Source organism: Diadema antillarum, unplaced genomic scaffold, assembly GCF_040938485.1.
Source record: "Diadema antillarum isolate AM-2024a unplaced genomic scaffold, OU_Dant_1.0 scf00000192, whole genome shotgun sequence".
Lineage (NCBI taxonomy): Eukaryota > Metazoa > Echinodermata > Echinoidea > Diadematoida > Diadematidae > Diadema > Diadema antillarum.
In genome coordinates, this window is record NW_027271081.1 from 585,961 (window position 1) to 608,138 (window position 22,178).

At 37.3% G+C, this 22,178-nt stretch overlaps 1 protein-coding gene across 1 annotated transcript; it reads right to left on the minus strand.

The window, feature by feature from the left end:
• Positions 1–5,612: 5,612 nt before the first annotated feature.
• On the minus strand, positions 5,613–20,508 carry LOC139723467 (ribosomal oxygenase 1-like). Its single transcript, XM_071634713.1, has 15 exons — positions 20,464–20,508; positions 18,916–19,210; positions 17,908–18,032; positions 16,781–16,926; positions 15,967–16,066; positions 13,716–13,829; positions 12,974–13,080; positions 12,251–12,393; positions 11,726–11,820; positions 10,610–10,798; positions 9,878–10,019; positions 9,238–9,355; positions 8,586–8,685; positions 6,664–6,765; positions 5,613–5,735 (listed from the first exon to the last, which is right to left on the minus strand). Exons 1-15 carry the CDS (start codon positions 20,506–20,508, stop codon positions 5,613–5,615), a joined length of 1,944 nt encoding a protein of 647 aa, XP_071490814.1.
• Positions 20,509–22,178: the final 1,670 nt, after the last annotated feature.

Here is a 22,178-nt window from a genome sequence, read left to right on the forward strand (position 1 = left end):
TATAAACCATAAGTCAGATGCAGCTAACTTAAATGAACCTTCCAGTAATAAGGATTTAGAACTAGATCTGAGGTTTCAAGTCGGTATGTATAATCATTATCTAAATGAGTTCTGTATAAAATAGATTGGATTGCGAAGTCATCATCAAATAGAAAGGTGATAACGGGAGAATTTTGACTTGCATCTTTGGTTTTACAGAAAGCCATAATGATTCTAGATGGGGCAAATTGGGGTAACATGTCGAGGTGTTCATGTAAAGTGCGGCTGCCATCGAGTCTCAAATCCTTTTTACTTCGGAATATGTTACTTGTTAGAAAGGTCATCTAATTGCCGTAACTGCCGGAGAGTGCCAAACTTTTGGAGAGAGAAGGATGCATCTTTTATACCGTCGTAAAGAATCAATCTACAATACCAAGATCAAGTGTGCTGTTTTGACAGTCATAATAAGAGTTGACCCACGGGTATATCGAACTAAATTTGAGGACACAACCTTTGACTTGTTATGAAAGCAGATCGAGGATCTCAGTTTAAAGGGACTGTACAGTACTGGTTGAGGTGGGGATTCATGTTTTGAACAGTATTAAGTGAGATAATGAAAAGCCTCTTATGAAATATGAAAGAGCATGTAATTTTAAGAAGGATTCAACGTTTATTTGATGAAAATTGATTTTCAAATGGCTGAGATATCCAAAAAAGTGCTCATAATAAAAGGCGACATGCCACAACTTTATTAGGATCTCTTTGTTTCACCTTGTTTTTGGATATCTCAACCATTTCAAAACCGATTTTCATCAAATAAACTTTTGATACCCCTTAGAATTGCATGCTCTTTGACATCTCATAGAGTGGTTTCTGAATATCTCGCAAAACGTTAAAAGCTAAATCCTCACCTCAACCAGAACTGTACACACCCTTTAACATCACCCGAGTTGACTCACGGGTAACAGACTCAATAGACCAGTTCGTAATTCTTCTCTGCGCATGAGCGGAAAAAGGTCATTTTGTAATAACATGCATTTTAAAATTCACTAAGAAAAGCATCTGTGATAATATTATGATGATTATTCATGTCATCCTTATCTATATGGTGCTTGCTTGCTAGCACATCCACCTGACAGTAAGCTTGGTATTTGGCAATATAAAAGGAAATAGGTTGTTATTGTATTCAATACAAAACAATAATAGAATAAGCTAATGTCAGCTAATGGTCACTATGCATGATCTAAACGTAAGTTATTTTTTTGTTTGTTTGTTGTTGTTGTTGTTGTTTTTACAAATCCCTCCAACGTCGAGCAAGCTTATACATGTAAGACCGATTTGAAGACGAGTGAAGTGCCTAACCAACTGAGAAAAATGAAAGGTCATTTTTAATTGTACCAGTGTGTACATGAGCTATTTACGAACTGGCTTATTTGAGGAAAAGTCCTAGACTTGTTAGTGAAGTGAATGATCTGTTTTATCATCATGAATTTAAAACCATTACTGAGTACTAACAGTCCTTACAGCTTAAAGGGATGGTAAAGTATTGGTGGAGATGAGGATTGGGCTTTTAATTTTTTGCGAGAACCAAGAAACCATGGAAATAAAAAAGTACAGAGCATACCATTCTCGAGGCATTTTAAAGTTTATTTGACGAAAATCGGGTTTGGAATGGCCGAGACATCGAAAAACAAAGTAAAACAAGGCAATCTTATAATAAGAGGAGGGTCCAACCTTTTATTAGGATTGCTCCGTTTATAGCCATTTCAAAACCAATTTTCATCAAATAAGCGTTGAATTTCACTTGAAATTACATGCTTTTATATTTCATAGAAAAGAGGTTTCTTGTTACATCAAAAGAAAACAACAAATGTAAGAAACCCGAATCTAAGGTCTCAACCGAAACTATACTACTCCTTTAATATCAGATAACATGCATGACTGCAAGCAGCTTATTCATTGCAAGTATCGAGGCTGATGTATAGTGTGGAAGGCGGAAGAGTAATCAAAAATTAAGCATTGCTTCATCTTCCCCATCCATCCAGAGCAAGAAGTATATTCATTTATCACTCAAAGAAATGTTGTCTTGCAATTCATTGTGATGTTTGCTTGCATGCAAACTGGGATATAAATTATGCGATGACAGCTGGTCATGAACTTGACCAAAAGATCTGTCTGTATTTATCGTCGAGGATATGGAGATCACATCTGGCTTCACAGAATCGGAAAAAAAAATGTTATCAAACTCATCAGAACAGACAGATTTTTCTGTGTAGCCCTGAACCTACAAGACTTAAACTTTAGAGGTTTCCAAGGGATTTCCATATAGGGCCATGGGTTTATAGTTTTGTAGAACACACACACACACACACACACACACACACACACACACATACACACACACACACACATACACACACACACAAACATACAAACCACAATGACAATATGGAAGGGGAAAAAAATCAGTGTTTCCTGCATACTTCAAGGGAGTATCACACACCTCTTCCGTTTATAGTAAAAATGTACAAGTGTAGGGCCCTATTCAATACCTTAATTGCATTCTTCAACACATACATGTACTAATGTACTAAGTCTCCACACAAAACAGAACAAAAAAAAAATCAAACTACAAAGAGAGTTCAAGACATATAATACAGCATATTTTATTTCTCAACTGAATGCATCAAATAAATGTCCATATCTTTACAAAACCATTGTGATAATACAAAGTAGTACACTGTAGCTTTCAATTACATATTTATGTCTTGCTTGGTCTATTTGGTCTAAAAGGTGGCAAGACATGAACAAATCTAGGGTCCACCCACAGCATGGCCATACCCAGCAGGGGTAGTTGCCCAACCTCACTCCACCTTAAAAAAAAATTCAGATTATTCACTTTTTTAGGGGGATATATACACTTATACATGTACAGAAATAACACACCAATGTGACAAAAGAAGCTGTCAGGATATCAACTATAGCTGCTTCAACTGTACAAGAAATATTTGATATGGGACCCCTTGTTACACATGCAGTCATCTTACATGTCATCTACATCTACATGACATGTAGTCATCTAACAAATACTCACTAATGGATGATAAATGACAATGCAGTTTAGAAGTTTGTAAGTTCATTTCTTCCTTAAATTTGTTAGTGTTTTAAACATTACACATCACTAACACTCAAGGGATGGCAAAAGAACAAAATCATAGTCTTGAAAATTAGGGAAAAAAAAGGACCACCATGAACACAACATAAGTAACAAAACTAAAGCCCAAGATAGTTTTGGAGAAATGTGAGTTGAAATAAATGTGATCATGACAAAGAATGATGATGGAAAATGTCAGAGGAGGTCTGAAGTTACTGTGTGCCTGTGGTAGTACACTGTAATTATGATAATGATAATAATGTGATTGCCCCTCATACAAATGTAAAGTTCAAAAAGTTATTTTTTCCCCTTTTTTTCTTCTTCTTCTTCATTTGGTGTGGTCAAACAATCTAGAAGCACAGTGTATATAACAAAAACATACTGGGGCTGTGCGACATGAGCTAAATTATCAGACTGGAAAAAACAATATCACAAATTACAATAAATACAATGTATTTCCTAGATCCAGAAAAACAAATCTTTATTTTAGACTCACTTTCAAATCATAACACAGTGCACTCCCGTTATAGCGAACACAGTTATAACAAAATTCCGGTTACAACCAAGTAACAATTCAGGCCGCAAAATTATCCATTCTCTGTTTTTTATTGTTTGTTTGTTCGGTTGTAATGAAATTTCGATACAGCGAAAGAAAGCTGCCGGTCCCGAGGACCTTGTTATAACGGGAGTCTACTGTACATGTACATGTGTAACCCAGCAACAAAGCCTGATCAGGGCACAGATTTACAAGCTTCTGTGTCAGTTAGAGGTGCTTTTCTTCTCTTTCTCTCTTTTTTTTTTCACTGACACACAAAAATCCCTCCATTTTATACTCACTTCAGAAGCACAAAACACTTGTTTTCCCATAGTAACAATTACTGTATAATTGCACATCCCAGCAAAGCTATCTCTGTGATACTGCATAAATTAATTGGGATGCATTTGTCTTGCATTTATGGTACTTCTGCCACCTCCCACACTTCATGCATTTCAAACTTGACATCTTGCAAGGTACACTGATAACAAAGAAATTACCGTATCTGCACGCAGTAATTCTTAATTATAAATCTCCATTCTATGACAAAAAAAAATAAATATCAAGCCCTTTTCTTACATGCCTACTTCAACCTGCAAAAACAAACAAACAAATAAACAAACAAACAAACAAACAAACATACACACAAACACACACACACACACGCACACAAGCAAAATGGCAGAAAAAGTTAGACTTATTTTCATAAAATGATTCAGAGCTGAAAGAAAAAAAGAATAACGAGAAAACTGTATCAGATAGAATGACTGCTGTGCATGCTTACAACTCTACAAATACATAACATGGGCAAACGAACTGAAAAAAAGAAAGAAACTCCTACATTTCAGGAATGGACATGGGGCAGGGTTGCAATAAATTCAGCTACAAATGTAATCAATATATTTGCAGCGTTGTGCTTTCCTCATATGCTTTATCATTCTGCTAAACCTGTTCCTCTGTCGTATACTGGATGAATAATGCTTGTGTCATGATACCTCTCACATCTACCAACATACAAGAAAGCTGACCACTGCTACAAACAAGTCCCTCATCCTTCCTACTCTTCATCATGTTTAATTTCCTATACTCTAGCTTGTATACATGTATTTACCTGAAAGCAAATATGCTTTAATCAAAGTCACCAATTTACACTGTGGCACAGAGTGCATAATCATGTCAAATGTTCTTACGGAGATTTATCATACATCAACTCAAAATGTCCCAGCTGGTCATGAAAAGACACTGAACCATATTTGACGCTTTACATTGCACTCCATGGTAAATAAAACTAATCAATGTTGACGGTACAACTCATTTTCACCCTTCTACAAGTAGCAGACACAAAGCAAGACTTTAACATTCCTCCAAGGAATATATGCTGTGTATCAATTTTGGCATACGGACAAGTAAAAGAGACATTTAGATACTGCACACAATATTAGACTGGACACAAGTAACTGACACAAGTTGGTACAACATTTTACATGTATTCTCTTCAATACACAATGGTCAACAAATTTTCACAAGTACTTGGTTTACATCTTGGAAGCACAATTCAATGTTTTAATATCTCATTTGGCATCAAAAGAATAATTCTAGGTACAAAAATATTGTTTATCAAAGACAAAAATGTTCTCATGCAAGACATTTCACAGCAGTTGATATATTCAGACAGATGTCTGGCTGACACACTAATCACTTGATACAGCAGAGCACAAGGACTTCTGTTCATTGAATCTTGTAATGTATATTGAGTTCTACTATAATGTGGGGAATTTACAGACACAAACTTGAACACAAGATCTTGAGGCTTGTAGTGGAAAGAATAAGTACAGTGATGTCACATTTGATTATTTTATGTCTTGTAAAAGGCATAATACATATTACAATTCAAGTAGCATTTAAAGCATCACAAATCTGGAGACTTCACCCTAAATGCTGGCACTACAGAGACTGGTGAATGGCCACATCCTCGCGACTGCCCAAGCTGGAAGAAGAGGATGGTTTCAGCTTGTATTTGGTCACCACCAAACCTTTCTCGAACAGAAGCTGTGCCAAATCTACCTGCTGCATGAGTTAAAACGGAAAAAGTTCATCTAATGTTATTCACATTTTACACTGTTGCTGCATCAGGATTAAAAGGTTCAAAGGTTTACTCATGTTTTCCTGTGGCAGTACGGGCTACAAAAATTCACATGGAACTTTTAACAGTATTTTTGGTTGCTGCGTGTCCTGCACACCCTCTGTTTACAGAATGCTGATGTGTTCTGCAAAGTTGTTAGTGACTTCATCATCTTGCACATTGTATGCATTGGCAAATAATATGGATTCAGGTACACATATCTACAGGATTGCCAACATTAACACATAAAAAATCAGGGAGATTTCACAAACAAATATGTAGATTCTTGTATGTCACATTGCATCATGATCTCAAGAGGCAGAAGTGATTCCCAATCAGGTAGATTCTGATATTTGATATGAAGAGATATTGATGTTTTTAGGAGGCCACCTGCACACCAAGGAAGTCTTGTAGCTCTGTGTTCTGTAAAAGCTGCCTGCCCATTCCCTACCCATTCAAGCCTTTTTAATCACCACATAATGTCAATCAACAAGAAAAGAGACCAATGTACACGATAAAGATTTAAATGCTACCCTATTCCCTGAACTTCCGAAATTGAAATAATTTCAAACATGATAATGAAAGACTAATAACAGCCTTTCTTTCCTCTATGAAGCGTTGAATGGATACTGTAAATCAAGATATTTTCATGGCACGAAATTTTCGAAAATCGCCATTGGCATTCAATGCGTAAAATGTAGATAAGAACTTTGCTTGCATTTTAATTTCACTACTCTTGGTTCTTATGAACTTTCCGAAATTAAAATGAATGTGAACAGTTCTGGCTTTACAGTAGAAAAACATACTATATAACATCTGGTACATACTGCATGTGCACATAATCAATTGGAATGTTCAAACACTGTAACTTACGTCAGTGTCCACATCATCCGTGTCACTAGGCATCAAGGGAAGATTGCTGACTGGGATGTAATCTGGGTAGCTGTGCAGTAGGTGTTCCACTGCAGGTGCAGCCTGTATCATGTTCCAGAAGTATTTTAGTCAACACATGCAATAGCTCAAACTTCATTCATATTCATCCATGTTGTTTCAGTCTGATTAAACCCGTTGAGGACAGGTTGACTTTGCTTTATCACACATTTCCCATTGACATGCATGTGCCCAAGTATATTCAGGACTAGTCTTAAACAGGTGAATGTTTTCTTTCAATTTCAATTCAAAATTATTTCATTTCCATAAACGGTAATACAAAGTAGTATACGTAACGCTTCTATGAGTACATAATATATTGGAACTTTAAATCACACAAGTTTCAACAAAATGTACATGAATACAATACTATAATGATATCAACTTTGGTTTGGATAAATAAACATGTAAGCAATACAATCCTAATTTGTAACTCTACATAGAAGAGAGAAATTCACAAGAAAAGCATAGCTTGTAAAATTTGTGAAGTACTCTGGAAGGTGAGGGCATCTCAAGATCCGTCAAGGACTCCATGTATGAAAATTTTGACATCCTGACGTCAGGCAAAATAATTACAAAATAAAAAAGGACTATAATAGGACAAGGACAAGAACGAAAGCAGGGACGGAACAGGCAGGAAATCAAACTAAAGATAGGCATAACTAAGAAAGGGAGAGAAACAAAAACAAGACAGAGTCTACATTCAATATCTGGAAAGGTCACCAAGGCATGAGTAAGAACTTAAAATTCTATTAAAATTTGACTTAAAACACAAACTCTTAGTAATTAAAAAAAATACTCATCATAAATTTATTTGTTTATTTTTATGAAAATAACCAAAAAACCTTTTTTTTAAATCTATCTATTTGTTTTTGTGAGGATGACAAAAGAAACTTTTTCAGTTTTGATTTAAAGGGTGGAAAAGTCAGAGCATTTTTAAGAGTATATTGTCAAGGCTGTTCCAGAACCTCGGGCCAGTGAAAACGAATGTATTTTGGGCGAGAATTGTACGTAATAATGGTAAATGATATTCACTGGAACTTCGAGGAGGATAACTACATCCGTCATAACCACATCACTGCGCCAAAAGATTTGCTGAAATATTTGTGGTAAATTTTTATCATTACATTTAAACATAAATTGACCCAACTGAAATAAGTATAAATCATTCATCTTGTGCACTTAGAAACGTCAGTATGAAGTGCCATATAAATGCAATTATTATTATCATCATTATTATTATTAAAAGTTTATGATCACATATCTTCACATTTAACTTCTTTGGCAATGGACATGATTTAGGTTTGTCACAGCCTTTTGCATGCAAGGATCTCTTTTAGAGATAGAGTGTCACCTCATCATTTTATTTTTAATGAAAAATAATGACTCAAGCTTTTCCATGAATTAATGAGACAGAGCATTATTTTGTCACAGATAATACCTGAATTAATTTACATCCATGCACACATCATGACCAAATGAAATATGACAGTAACAAATACATTATAAATATCTTTCTACATTATGGTGGTCTTCTAATTGCAAGCAAATACTGCATAACATAGTAAATATTTTTGAGGAGAAGATTTACAGTGACATCCTTCCTGTGTAAAACACTGCTTTTCACAAAGAACTTGCTTGTTGCAACATCAAAGGACTCCAGTTGTAAATATTTCACAACATGCAGGTTCAGGGGTTACTACTGAGGTATAATCACATGAAAAATCAAACATCCCGGAACATGTGACCTACGCATACACAATCTTTGCCATAGACAGGATTTGTGGTTATTGGGGAGGGGGCTGGAAAGTAGACTAAGTATCTTTTAAAAGAAAATATTGTGGAAAAAAAAAAAAAAAACTTACTTCAGCAGGTATTTCAAAGTACTGTGGTTCTTTTTCTTTAAAAACTCTGGAGTTCTCCACAGAATGATATACCAGCACCTTCTCATCTCTGGGTATCAATCTGTTCAGAAATTGCAAGAATTCAAAGTGGGAAGAGAAAAAACATAAAGATTTCCTTGTCTGGAACAAAGCATGCCTGAAAGGGCCACATGGGGATGCACATGAAATGACAGCTTCACCCGAATGACCAGCATAGACTGGCTGAATACAAACAAGTTAATGCCCCTAAATTTCTATAGAGAAAGATTACCATCGACCAATGAGCAGCTGGCTACCTGTGAGCCATGGAGACTGTTTAGACTAACTATAACAAACAGTTTAGTACTCAACAATTTAGGCAATCTCTTTCACTTACAGAGAAAAGTAGCAATGTGACTATGGATTCTAATTAATCAAAGCCCACCCTACATACAATCTCATGTTTATGGAAAATTGAAAAATAGATGCATTATGTATTCATAGAGACAAGTATTTGTGTTCTTGCATTGGATCAGGAAACTCCATCATTATGTTTTTGTGGATAACAAAAATTAAAGCCAAAATCCAAGGGAAGAGATTCAAGTCCCACCAGAGAAAATGACTGAAAGTGAAAAATGGCAGCTTAACTCCCTACCTTAGGATGTTTCTCCTTAATAGTCGGATAGGTGTGTCCTCTTGGAGCTGCGCAAAACCAGAGATGGAGCCATTCTTACAAGATGTGTCAGTACCGTATATGCTGCAGGATTCCTCAGCTGAAGGTTATAATGCAAAGATATAGGAAAATGATTCATTCCTCTCATCATTAATCTATACTCAGCCCAAATACCATGTAAGCAAGAGAATTTCCCTGTTGAAAAGATTATGAGAGAAAAAAAAGAAGAAATTCTTACCATGGATACAAAACACTTTATGGGTACTTATATGAGGTGGCCCATGTTGCCAGATATCACTATCTTCGCGTAGAGCTCCGCATTGGCCACACATGTTGTTGTAATAAGTTTTGTCAGGAATTCACCGCCATGATTAAAATTCTGACTTATTATGATCACTCCATATTTGTACCTGTGCAAAGGTACTCTTCTTGTACTGTATGACTTAACTAATGCACATTGGGGTGCTAGTTTCTGCTTTGTTGATAACATAATGAATGTTATTTTCATCTAAATATCTATGATTGAGAGCAGTCCAAAATAACATTCAAATATATACACACAGATGTGTTTCCAAAAAAATGTTTTTTCCATAACACATTATAGCTAAGCTGCACAATTTACCATTTTCAAGCACTGGAGGCAGACTGGTGTGCATGAACTCTGTAGACATTTGATCCACAGCAGCATCTATGGGAGCATGCTTCAACAATCTTGAGAACAGGTCACCAATCTTCTTCTTGAATGAGGTCCTTCTGGAATCATCCTACATAAATGTAGTCAGGAAGATCAGTTAAAGCCATGCCATGATGCTGTAAGTTTGCATTGATAAGTTTAACTTTGAATGTAAAGAATGACACTGAATGAAATGCATACACATGCTTATTCGGATATAGTGCCACAATATCTATCATATTCACTTTAATGTTTATGCAGAAGCACAAGAACTGTTATTGATTCATTGCAAACTACTACACTACTTCCATTGATTCATTACATTAAAATAGAGGAATATGCACAAAACCAATGGACTCATCTGTGCATAAAATACAATAAGCATGACACAACAGGCATTGAAATAATTATAGTGACTTAGAATCTACATAAACACAGCACTCTGACAAATACAAGTACACAGGAACATAGTGAACAGAGTGATAAGTAGGCCTCAAGCTCTATCCATTTACTGAAATTCCTAAAATCACTTGAAGATGAAGTAACTCCAGTGATGCTAAGTGCAGTGCTTGAATGACAAATAAAATTCAATATCACTTGCCCTAGCTTCTCTTTGCAGATCTCTTTTGCCCTCCCTTTCTATTTATTTATTTTTTTGTGACTTATACTTTCATATCTCACCAGGTCAGCATGTGCCACCCCCATGTAGTTCAGGTACTCTGTGGGGAGTGATTTCCTGAACTCCACATCCTCCTCCCTGGCGGTATCCAGGGCCTGCCCCAGAAGCATCTCCATGAGGTCACCCCAGGAATGTTTCTGGCAGGCAGAGACTGTGATGTGAAGTGAGTGGGTCTCTGACGGAGTGTTGGCCTGGGGAGGAGACGGGAATGGAAGGATGGGTTACAGCAAATGTAGTATATTGAATTTCATCACAGTTCAGTGACTGTGCTTTGCACTGTGATGTGGACACGTCGCACCATCCCCTGTTGCCATGCTACCTTGCATGGAATTATGGTGTGCCTGAGTACATTGTATAATGTTGTCAGTGAGATAGAAACAATTATAAAAAAAGATAAACTTAGAGGATAAACTTAGTTTACTTGGATACTTAGTTTACTTAGATAAACAAAGAAGATAAACTTAGTTTGAATAGATGAAGAGAATCAGACCAGCAAGACAACAACATGGCAGCAACTTGAGTATGCATATACATCTGGGTCTAGAGTTAATTTAGAATTCAGAAGCTCCATCAGAGGCCGAGCATTTATCAAAACTATTACGAGTCACCAGTGAGGTGCTTCTTCAGAGTATGTGCAGTGATCCCTAAATATGTAATTCTTTTCATGAGCCTCCATATGCAGTCACCATTCACTATGTCATTCACCTGGTGTGAATAACTATGCACTGAAAAGCACCCCCTCATGATTTGGTTATAAACATAATCACATAAACCATCTTGTTCTATGTGCACGTCTTTGGGTTCATTGGTTTTACAATGCCAAAGGCCTCATTCTAAATCATAACATCAGAATTGGAATGCCACACAACAAAATATATCCACTATGCATTTATCATAAAAGAAAGAAACCTATAACAATGACAACCTAATATACACCTCTATTGAAACAGACTCACAAAGACACAAGAAAACAATAATCTAATGTAAGCACACAACTGTATTAGAAGTGCTAGCAGCATAAGTATATATGACTGCCATGAAAGGTGTGATGCTCCCCAAAAAAGAGATAACAATGGAAATAATCTGTATCAGGTAAAACGCACAAGGAAGGCACATACCTGGTGGATCACGCCGCGTGGGAAGTAAAGAAGATCCCCGGCCTCTAGGGTGGTATCCAAGATGGGAGTGCCGATATCAGCATCAGTGAAGTTGGCTGTGTTGGATAAATCAAAATAACATTATTTTGTTTTAATCGTTTTTCATACTTAACATTTTCCATGTCTTTTTTTTCAAGGTGTGCATCACAAATTGTATTTGAAATCAAAATCTCAGGTGAAAGTGGAGAATAGAGACTTTCGTACCACCTTACTGTTGGACAAAAAAAACCCTAGTTCATGGGGCTTATTTCATATCATTTTGAGCCCGTATATCATAACGCAGTATGGCAGTCAAGCTTGATTGATTGAATTTCTTGCACAAGAAGTCAATGTCACCCCATTGCTGAGATTGCTTATATATGGCAATAAATCACTTTAAACTCAAACTGATTTTGACCAATTATGGCCAGTCTACCAGTTTCATCCCCATTTTGCAAAAACAGGCAAATAAACAAGAGCATACATCACACTTCCAGTGCAGCTCACCACTAGAAAACCTTGGCAGAACCTCAGCAGAGGACCTCTGGTTGTACAGCTTCCAATGTTTCTTTCCCTCAAGCTGGAGGACAAAGGCCTCGATGTCATCGTAGTGAGGGGCAAAGCCCTGGGACCCAGGAGGAGTCATGTAGCTGCAAGAAGGGTTGAGAAATATTGGTGAGGAAAAAAAAGGGCAAGGAAGATTAAGAAATTGAATACTTTCCTCGATAGTGCTACATAGTGCCAGCAGATTACGGTATCTAATTCATCTGTTTTATGTCTTTATTCATTCCTATACCAATACAGGGCATTTAGCCAGCCCATGATAAGTAGCATGTGTGCCTAGCAATCAAGTAGTCTTGGGTTTGAGACTAAGTGAGACCAGGCAAGCATTGCTCCTCAGATAAAACCCGAAATGAAGGTCCAATGTCCTGAGAAAGATCCCAGTCAAAGCAGGGTAGGAATTCACATATCCAGGGGTACGTGGTCCATCCTACATTAACAACAGAAACAGGCTAATGATACCACCCTTTTGTGGTCAACCCTACATGGCCAGTAATCATGGAATATACACAAGGAGGAGGTGATGACTGTGACAAATGTTATGCTCAATTTCTTTGAGTGCTGAACAAGCCAGCTGTTCTATTAGCAATGAAATGCATGGAAATAAAATGGTTGACATCACCAGAAATGTTTTGTGATCGACAATACCTGGCCCTGCCTCCTACTTACATGTTGGCACCTACAAAGCATCCAAAGAACTCCTGTAAAGCTGCTAGCAGCTGCCAAACTCTGGTGCTGTAAGACTGAGGATTGAGGAGCCGCACTGAGCAGCCATTCTGTAGACAATGTATGAGCATGAAATATTGTACAATTTGTTATTTGTCAACAGTCAATGGACATATACACGGGGGATTTAGGGGTCCAACTGTGCAGCCATTATCAGCCAATATATATGCATATGGTGGGGGAAGTGTAGTTGACTAGATTTTACAATTTAAATTTTTTTCCTAAATAAAATTCATTTACATCATTTACATTACAATCTACAATTTACAACCTGTACTCAAATCATGGTGACTATTCACTGGGAGAAGCATACACATATGTACTATCATGACAAATTTCATTATTGAGGTGATTACATGTCTTTGGCAAAACAAGTAAAATATCAACCTGCAGCTTCACTATCAGCTCTAATATACATCTCCTTTACTTTTTATATTTTCAACAAAACGGATCACGATATTCAAAATTTGTTGGTTTATGTTTACCAAATACTTTTGTATAGTGGAATTTATTTATAAAAATCTCTCCTAGTTCTGTACCGAGAGCATACAATACTATACAACAGGCAACATCATTCAATTTTTGAAGGATTACATATTCATACAGACTCCTCACAATTCACAACAAGCTAAACTATACCAAGTGGTAGATTACGTTTCAGTGACACTGTTGGGGTTATATGCACCTTGTAGTAATCCCAGACAACCTGTGGATGAGCTCTACCAACAGGATTGTGTGTTTCACGCTTCCCATCGGCATACGTCGTAACATCAAGGTTCCTCGTGAATTGGAGATCATTCTGAGGAAGTGAAACCAAACACTCATCAAAATAGTTTCAGAGAAACTTTTAGTAGAGGTGGGCTATAGAGGGTCAATTTTAGGTCACATTTTCAGAACATGCTCATCACACCATAGTTTGATGACTTTGTGCCTACTGACACCATTTTTGGAAAAAAAAAAACGAAAAAAATGTGAAATCTTCCACATGATAATAACCTTTTGCCCATATTTCAGGATAAATTTTTCTTCTTATTTACCCCCACCCCAACCGCCATTTTTTGCACTTTCTTTGGTATTTTTTTCAAGTCATGTTAACTACCATACTCTTAATAACAAGTTCTAGCTATCAAATAACTTACATTATGTATGTATCATGCACATACCGGTATGTGGCTGGTGCATTCAGGGGACCATTTCATGAAACTTTCTGTCGGTGATTTACACTGACAACTGTTAAAAGCTACTGAAATCCTTGCGTCTGATTGGCTGATAGCAAATTTGTCGGTGAAAACCTCAGACGAACTCGTTGATGAAATGCCCCCCAGGATGCATGGTACATTGTAAATGTGAATCCAGTGCTTATACTGTATCTACTTTGTAGTGCTGATTAACATTTGGACAGTAGACTGGTAGTCAGAGTATACAGTTCTACTGTAGGTGGACAAATTTAATTGTAAAATGACTTGAATAAGCCTTCTATGATATGCCAATTGTCCAGCACAGAGGTAATGTTTCGACTGGATGATGCATCCCATAAGCCAATGACATTACATGGAAGAATCTGCATCAGCAGTACTGTCTATGCATAAGCTTGCTTTGGCCATCACCAGTGCTGATGCTGATTTGTCCCTTTAATTCTCTCCATGTGCTTGATTTCATATGCCTCATGCTTTTAGTCTTAACACATACGAAGGTACCAGTTTCGTGCAGATGAAGTGCCAAAACACAATGGTATCTTCTGTGATGATAGTTTGTAATTATACATCACAAATCGTTTTGTCTTATTGGCGATGACCTTGAAAATGCAGAGGGGGGCTCTGAAAATCACAAAGACTATATACAATGTACAGTAGGGCTTGGGGCCAAAGGCTGGGCCCAAGGCCGGACCCAAGGCCTAAGCCTGAGGCCCAAGGCCGGGGGCCCGCGGGGCTGGGGGCCCCAAGGCTGGGGGCCCGCGGGGCTGGGGGCCCCAAGGCTGGGGGCCCGAGGCCGGGCCCAAGGTCAGGGGCCCATGGCCAGGTAACCACGGCCAGGGGCCCAAGGCCAGGGGCCCGAGGTCAGGACTTGCTGTGATAATGATGTGACAGAGCTGTGCATACACATGTAAATACACTGTACACTAACTATACATAGCCCAGTCGCTGTATTAATAGCGACAGGGCTGTACCTGAGCAGCCCACAACACAGAGCAAACACAAAGTGAATTTTACGATCGCATTGAGTTTTGATACTTGACATCATTGTTTGTCACCTCAAACTCGCCCCAAAGACAATCTTCATTAATGAGACTTCATAGATACGTATAATATTTAGACAAGGATGCAACACAAATTTTGTTAAAGATGACATATACACATGATATTTTTTTTTTCCTTTCTATCTCTCTCTCTTTTATACTTTGGCTAGAAAGAAGAAATTTTCATGTCTTTGATTTTACTGTTGACACTTTCCTAATGATAGTATTATTTCACATAGAGAAATCAAGGTACCAGGGAACCAAAATAGAATTGTAATAGTATGTTTTAGTTTTGCCCTGGTGTCACTGAGCATAAGATACACACAAAATTGCACATTGTAAATACTCCACAATTAGGATACCTGTACTACTTGTGTGATTGAGGTTTATTAAAAAAGATGATAATACACAAATTACATTTTGCAGAAATATATATCATCATATAGCATCTTCATCCCACACACCCATTACTATGTCGATGTTGTACTGACATCCTCATATTTTAAAAGCATGAATTGTTTCAACACATCCTTGAATTCAATTTACTATTAGTTTGTCACAGCAACATGGGAATACACATCCATTATGTTTATATTTCACAAACAAGAAATTTACATGACCTCCCTAAAAGTACCATTTCATCACTAAATTGCTCATGCTGTTAGAACATCACTACATGACCACAGAACCTGAAACTCACGTCTCTCAAGATATTGTGTAGCTCCTCCGAAGTAAATATCTCCCGGAAGTAACCAGGATTGTGCCGCTTGAGAAAAAGAGGCTTTCTTTCAAAGAGATTCCTGTATGAGACAAGAAGTCTGATGTTTTTCAACCATCCAGGCCATTCAGAAAACTGTTTGGTTTGGGGAGCGACAAATACTGAGCGCTAAAAATATGGCAAGAGTTTACCCTGTTTCAGATGCAAATACCTTCAAGCACAATTAATACAACAGTGAACACATACACATATGCCAAAATTTTAAGTTCAAAATTACTGTACCCAAATAGCAGTTCTCATGGAAAAACACAATACTAGGGTAACTTGTACAATCAACTACAGTGGTTGACATTTTCACACATTTCACCCTCATATCATCACAACAAAAAAAATCCTTCATGAAAGAAAGAATGAAACTACTTTGTTATTCGAAAACCATAACAACTTACTTGCAGGATAGCTTTCCACTAAAGACAGAAAGAGAAACTGCTTGTGTACAAAAATTATATGTCTTTTCGTTTTTGAACGAACAGATGCATTTGCTCATCAAATTGCTTCTAGTATGCTTGATAGATTTTCATTTTGGTCAACTGGCCTTTTGGTATCACTGAACCTATCTCAAGATATGGCATCATCCACACATAAAATATATGATGATACAATATAGCAATGCACTAATGTTGCATGTGAAATGCACCACATTCAAAAGAAAGAGCATCAAACACACAAAAGGTGTCGTATGACAAGTACCACAGAAACACTGACAGAGATCCCGAGAGATATGAAGCACACTCACTTGAAGAAATCATCCACCTTTACTGGGGAGATGAGCCAGGCAAAGACATCCCTTCCATGCTGTAGGCTGTCTCTTGTTAGCGACTTATCAGCCACCTGGGATGTGCTCGGAGCAGATTCCTTAGATGCCTCCTCTTCCTCATGAAACTGCAAACATATCAATTCTTTCACAAACACAGCCTAACTCATATGATGTAACAAATAGCCTCTGATTAATTCATCTCTAACTGGCGGCACTTTCTATTTCACACATCCCCAACACTGTTCCCTTACAAAGATTTGAAAGGGATGTACAACTTGATCCTCTTTATTAGGGGATGTATCTAGTTTGAAGCCTTTTAACACAAGCATCAACTCTTCAAATATGATAAGGGACTCCTTTGCAACAGCAATCAATATAGTTTGTTTACATCAAAATATTGTCTCACCATCTTTCCATTACGTCATCTGCTAAATTCCAAATGTTCATTGTCCAAGGAATGCGAGTCTTTGCCTTGCTTTTGTAAGGGCAAGTAAAATTTTATGTAGGTGCAGATTCCCCCACCCCATCCCTCTTTAATATTGATTCTTACAAAAGGAGACAAGTGTTTGCTATCAAACTGAACATTAAAGACAAAAGTATGTAAGTTTTCAACCAATGACAATCAGGCACTGTCAAAGTAGAAATATATGTGAGAGTGTGTTAAGTTTTTTGTGTTTTTATTCGCTCTGTAGGATGAATTTCATGTTTCTAGTTCCGCAGAATCAAAACTTTAAATAGTGTTACATATAGCAAGCAAAAATACCTGCATGCTCTAATTTTGCTAGTTTCTGGTCCTACAAAATAAACGAAAATAGTAAAGATTTCCATTTTTAAAGTATTCTTGACTTTATTTCTCATTTTTATTTGATGGTTAACCTAGGCAAAAAAAAAAAAAATGTAAATAATTTTTACTGATTGCAACTTACTGGACAATTAGATGTATAACTCTTTGGTATATCTGTCATCTTGGTAGCCTTGGAGACACAGTGTAATTATCATTAGTTCCTTTGTAATTTAGTTGTTTTGTTTCATTCTGAATAACAATGTAATTATATTTTTGTTTTGAATTGAGAAGCAGAATAAAAGTAAAAATACATTTCACTCACCTTTAACCGTTTAGCACTGGGTTCTGTTTGCTGATGCTGCCTTGTTGACATTTTTCTCCTTGACTTATCAGGTGTAGTAACATAGGGTGATTTACGCTTCTTCTGGAGAGAGTCTTTCCCCCTTACTTCTGTTGGGTGATTGTTGGCAAATTATGTGTAATATGCAACCTGGTCATATCATTTTCTCAAAATAAAGTCTAATAATTTTGAGATAAATTGAAACTTTTGATTATGCACAGTTCAGTCACTAAAATTATCCATGTCAGCCACAATCTTGCCCATGGTTTGCCCACAAAACAAAACAACTTAGCAACAAATTAAAGGGACTGTACAGCACTGGTTGAGGTGGGGATTCATGTTTAGAACATTCCTAAGTGAGATAATAAGAAACCTCTTATGAAATATAAAAGATCATGTAATTTTAAGTAGGATTCAACATTTATTTGATGAAAATTGGTTTTCAAATGGCTGAGATATAAAAAAAAGTGATAATAATAAAGGGCGACAGGCCACGCTTTTTATTAGGATCTCTTTCTTTCACCTTGTTTTTGGATATCTCAGTCATTCCAAAACCGATTTTCATCAAATAAACTTTTTATACCCCTTAGAATTGCATGCTCTTTGATATCTCATAGAGTGGTTTCTGAATATCTTGCAAAACGTTAAGAGCTAAATCCTCACCTTGACCAGAACTGTACACACCCTTTAACTGCTAGGTAACGTAAACTAAAGTCACACTAGTCAGATTTTTACTTTTAGGTCAGAATTTCTATGACCCACATATTGAGAGTATGTGCTTCTTATCATTATACATATCAGGGTGGTGCCCTGTGCACATCAAGTACATTTAACTCTACCATTAATAAAGCTTTTCTCCATTCTTTTTTCTCATTTGAAGACAAGAATGAACAAAATACAAAAGAACTACATGGTGAACAGTCAGGGTAATGTTTTGAGCAAGAGTGGTAATTTTGTTGGTTGTTGTTTTTGTAATTTTTACACCCTCACCATCAGCAAGTCCTTGATGCGAAGATCTCATGCTTGAAATGCCACTGCTTGTCGCCTCATCTCCATCCACATCCATCGACTGGAGTCTTTCTCTGCTCTTAACACTTTCTGGTGACTGCTTGACATTCTTGCGCACTTTCTTTGCCCTAGCAGAATTCCTAAGCTTTCTGAGCTGGCCCTGGCCCTGTCGCAGAATGCCAGCAATGGGAGTGGATGCATGGGGTTTTCGGACACTGCCCTCTGAAGCTGTTCCCCTTGAGCTGCTGGCCTTTCTTGGGGTGGCATCTCGCTTTGCCTACATAAGAGTATCACACAACTTTTCATTCACTCAGATTGACAAGAACATACATGTACATAGCATGCAGGACTAATAAAAAACATGCACTCTCGTCCTAAATACAAACAGCCATTGCTTAATTTGAAAAGTAGGCCTAGATGATCACCCATATATGGTTTCTTTGATTAATGAAGTCACAAAAATATTTCAGCTACAGAAGAGACAAGCAGTACGTCATTTTTTTTTTTCAAAGACTACTTTTTGTCAGTGAAAACCTCATATCCATGGACACAAATGATGGGCCCATTTTTAAGGGCCCAAAAGTCAAATTCACCTGCATGTATTCATCCTCAAATTTTATTTGCCATAATATTAATTATATGTTTTGTTCTCAGATCTTGTGAATGGGTATAGGTCCTACCTGCTAACATACAATTATGCCTCCGATCCCCTTTATTGCCCACCACTTGCAATGTGCGTACATCCGTACATCTGTGCGAGTGTGTATACTTATGACTATTAAACTTGTATTTAAAATGGGGACAGCGTAGTGGTCAGACAGAAGGCAAAATTGGTGGGGGACATACATAAGGAAGTCTCAATGAAAAAACCTAATACTGTTAGAACATCCATTCATGCTACTCATCACCATTTTTGGGCCCACAAAACTGGAATTCAAATTGTTCATGTTATTGTTGTGTTGCCATGCAAAATATCCTGTTCCTCTTACTGTACTATAAGGGCATTGCAATTGCCATTAAATTATGTGACAAGTAAACTTATCTAATCTGTAAGTGTAATGGAATACCACCAAGTACGTCCGTCGGGGAATGTTCCGCGGAGACTGCGTCTGGCTTCACGGATCCCCTCCGTATACGGAGGACAGCGTTAATGGCAAAATATAAAAAGAGTCCTCCGGACAGACGGATCTTTCTGTCTAAGTACACACTTGTATTCAACTGCCTCCCAGCCCACTGCAGTGTCACTGTAGCAAAGGAATGGGAAACCCCAACGATGGTGATTAGTGGTTTGTTCATTTCGCGGAATTCTATGATTCGTCAGGCAGTGCATGCATGCACTGTGCTATTAACTGCGACCAGCCCGAACGCGAAGCAAACTGCGTGGTGAAGGAGCGCCCGGCCGCCCGGCGCCCCGGGCGGAGTTGGTTAGCATTGTGCATGGATGGTGATGGTGCAGCTCGGAGCTTGGTCCACGACCGAGGCACAACAAAAATAAATATTTTAACTTTCGTACGATTATTTAACACTTGCCTTAAATACAGCGAAGGCAGAAACCCGTTTCCCTCTGCTTTCCATTCTAATACAAATTCACAGAGCAAATCAGCTGCGATCGAAATTACTGTCGCTGATGATGTGTTGCCGTCAGACTATCTTCCGCACGTTAATTCCGCGATAGTTGTACGTGTAGAGCGTAAATAGTGCATTGAGGTACCACAGAACTCTCTGTGTTAGTACTGTACCTGTATGTACATGTACTAGTACCCCAAAAGTAAAACACACGCGCACGTGGTTCAGAGTTCTGTGGATTCAACTACCTAGTCTAGATTCAAGGCTGTTTTTTTTTTCTTTTTTTTTTTCAGAGATCATAGTATTCATACACTACAGTGCGAACCGACCGACAGCTTTAGACATCATGCACAATTTAGGTTGATTATGGGTATTTGTATCATTTTCTGCTTGGACAACTACCAATGGGACAACCACCACTAGGACAATTATCCCGGGACGTATCAGCAGATTCCAAGTCTTTGATTTGGTTTTGATTTGTGTTCATCTTGTGTCTGTCAAACTAGTCCAGGTGAATGTAACCATTTTCTTTCTTTCTTTTTTTGTATGAGCAAGTTGCTAAATGAAGTCTTTCACATACATCTCATGACTTCAGTGATTGTAGTTTTGATTTAGGACTCGTCCACTTCAAAATCTCTGAACCATTTAGAGATACCCACACACCTCCCTGAATTCCTCCCCCCCCCCTCAAAAAAAAAATAGTATACATACAACTGTACATATGATCTATATCTATGGACACACACAACTTTTCTTCTTTTTTTGAAGACTCAACACACCAAGACAAAAGTGACATATACAAAAACACAGAAAGACAGCGTTGCCCTAAAATGCAAGACAACATAAGCATAATTGAAAAAAAAGGGGAAAAATTACATCCCATGCCTCTTCCAGACACACACACAAACATTCTCGTAAGTCTTCCACAGGAGACATGATAGTTTGTTCAAAGAAATGGCATCTGCACATACTACATTGTTTCTGAAAATCTAAATTTTCTTTATTTCAATAAATTGATTAATTAAAATAGAAAAACCATCCAAAATAATATTTAAATTAGTAAGTAAGTGAATTAGGCTTCATTTACTAGCAGTATATTGGTGCATATACAACAATGAAGGATATGTTTACAAATTTTTGAATTTTCCCATCTGAATAGTGTGTAGTACTGTATGTATTGTCTTGCATGCAGATCCCACATAACATTATGCAGAATGGGCAGATGAATTATTTCAGTATATGTATACCCCTTAGGTTCCCTTTGGGTCTTAAGAGGGTAAGTTCTCACTGCACTCCAAATAAATGGGCATGCGCCCAGTGTGAAATGTATCCATGGTTGTATGGAGTAAAGCACAACAATATCCCAAACTGAAGCCATTTACTAGAATACACACACACACACACACACATACACACAAAGGTAGGAATGTCATCTGTGCCTTCAGTGAGTTTCAATGTACTATATTGTATGCATGCATATTGGTTTTAAATATACATACAGTGGACTCCCGTAACAACGAAGTCCTCGTAACTAGCAGTTTTCTTTTGTTCTATCAAAATTTCATTATAACCAAACAAATAAACAATAAAAAACACACTGCGGATATTGTTGTGGCCTGATTTTGTTCTATCAAAATTTCATTATAACCAAACAAATAAACAATAAAAAACACACTGCG

Coding starts and splice junctions, on each gene's coding strand:
- LOC139723467 (XM_071634713.1), bottom strand. CDS start 20,508: ATGGAAAGCAGAGGGAAACGGGTTTCTGCCTTCGCTGTATTTAAG. Junction 19,211..20,463: donor CTGCCTTCGCTGTATTTAAG/GCAAGTGTTAAA, acceptor ACTCTTATGTAG/GCAAAGCGAGATGCCACCCC. Junction 16,067..16,780: donor AAGGTGGATGATTTCTTCAA/GTGAGTGTGCTT, acceptor TGTCTCATACAG/GAATCTCTTTGAAAGAAAGC.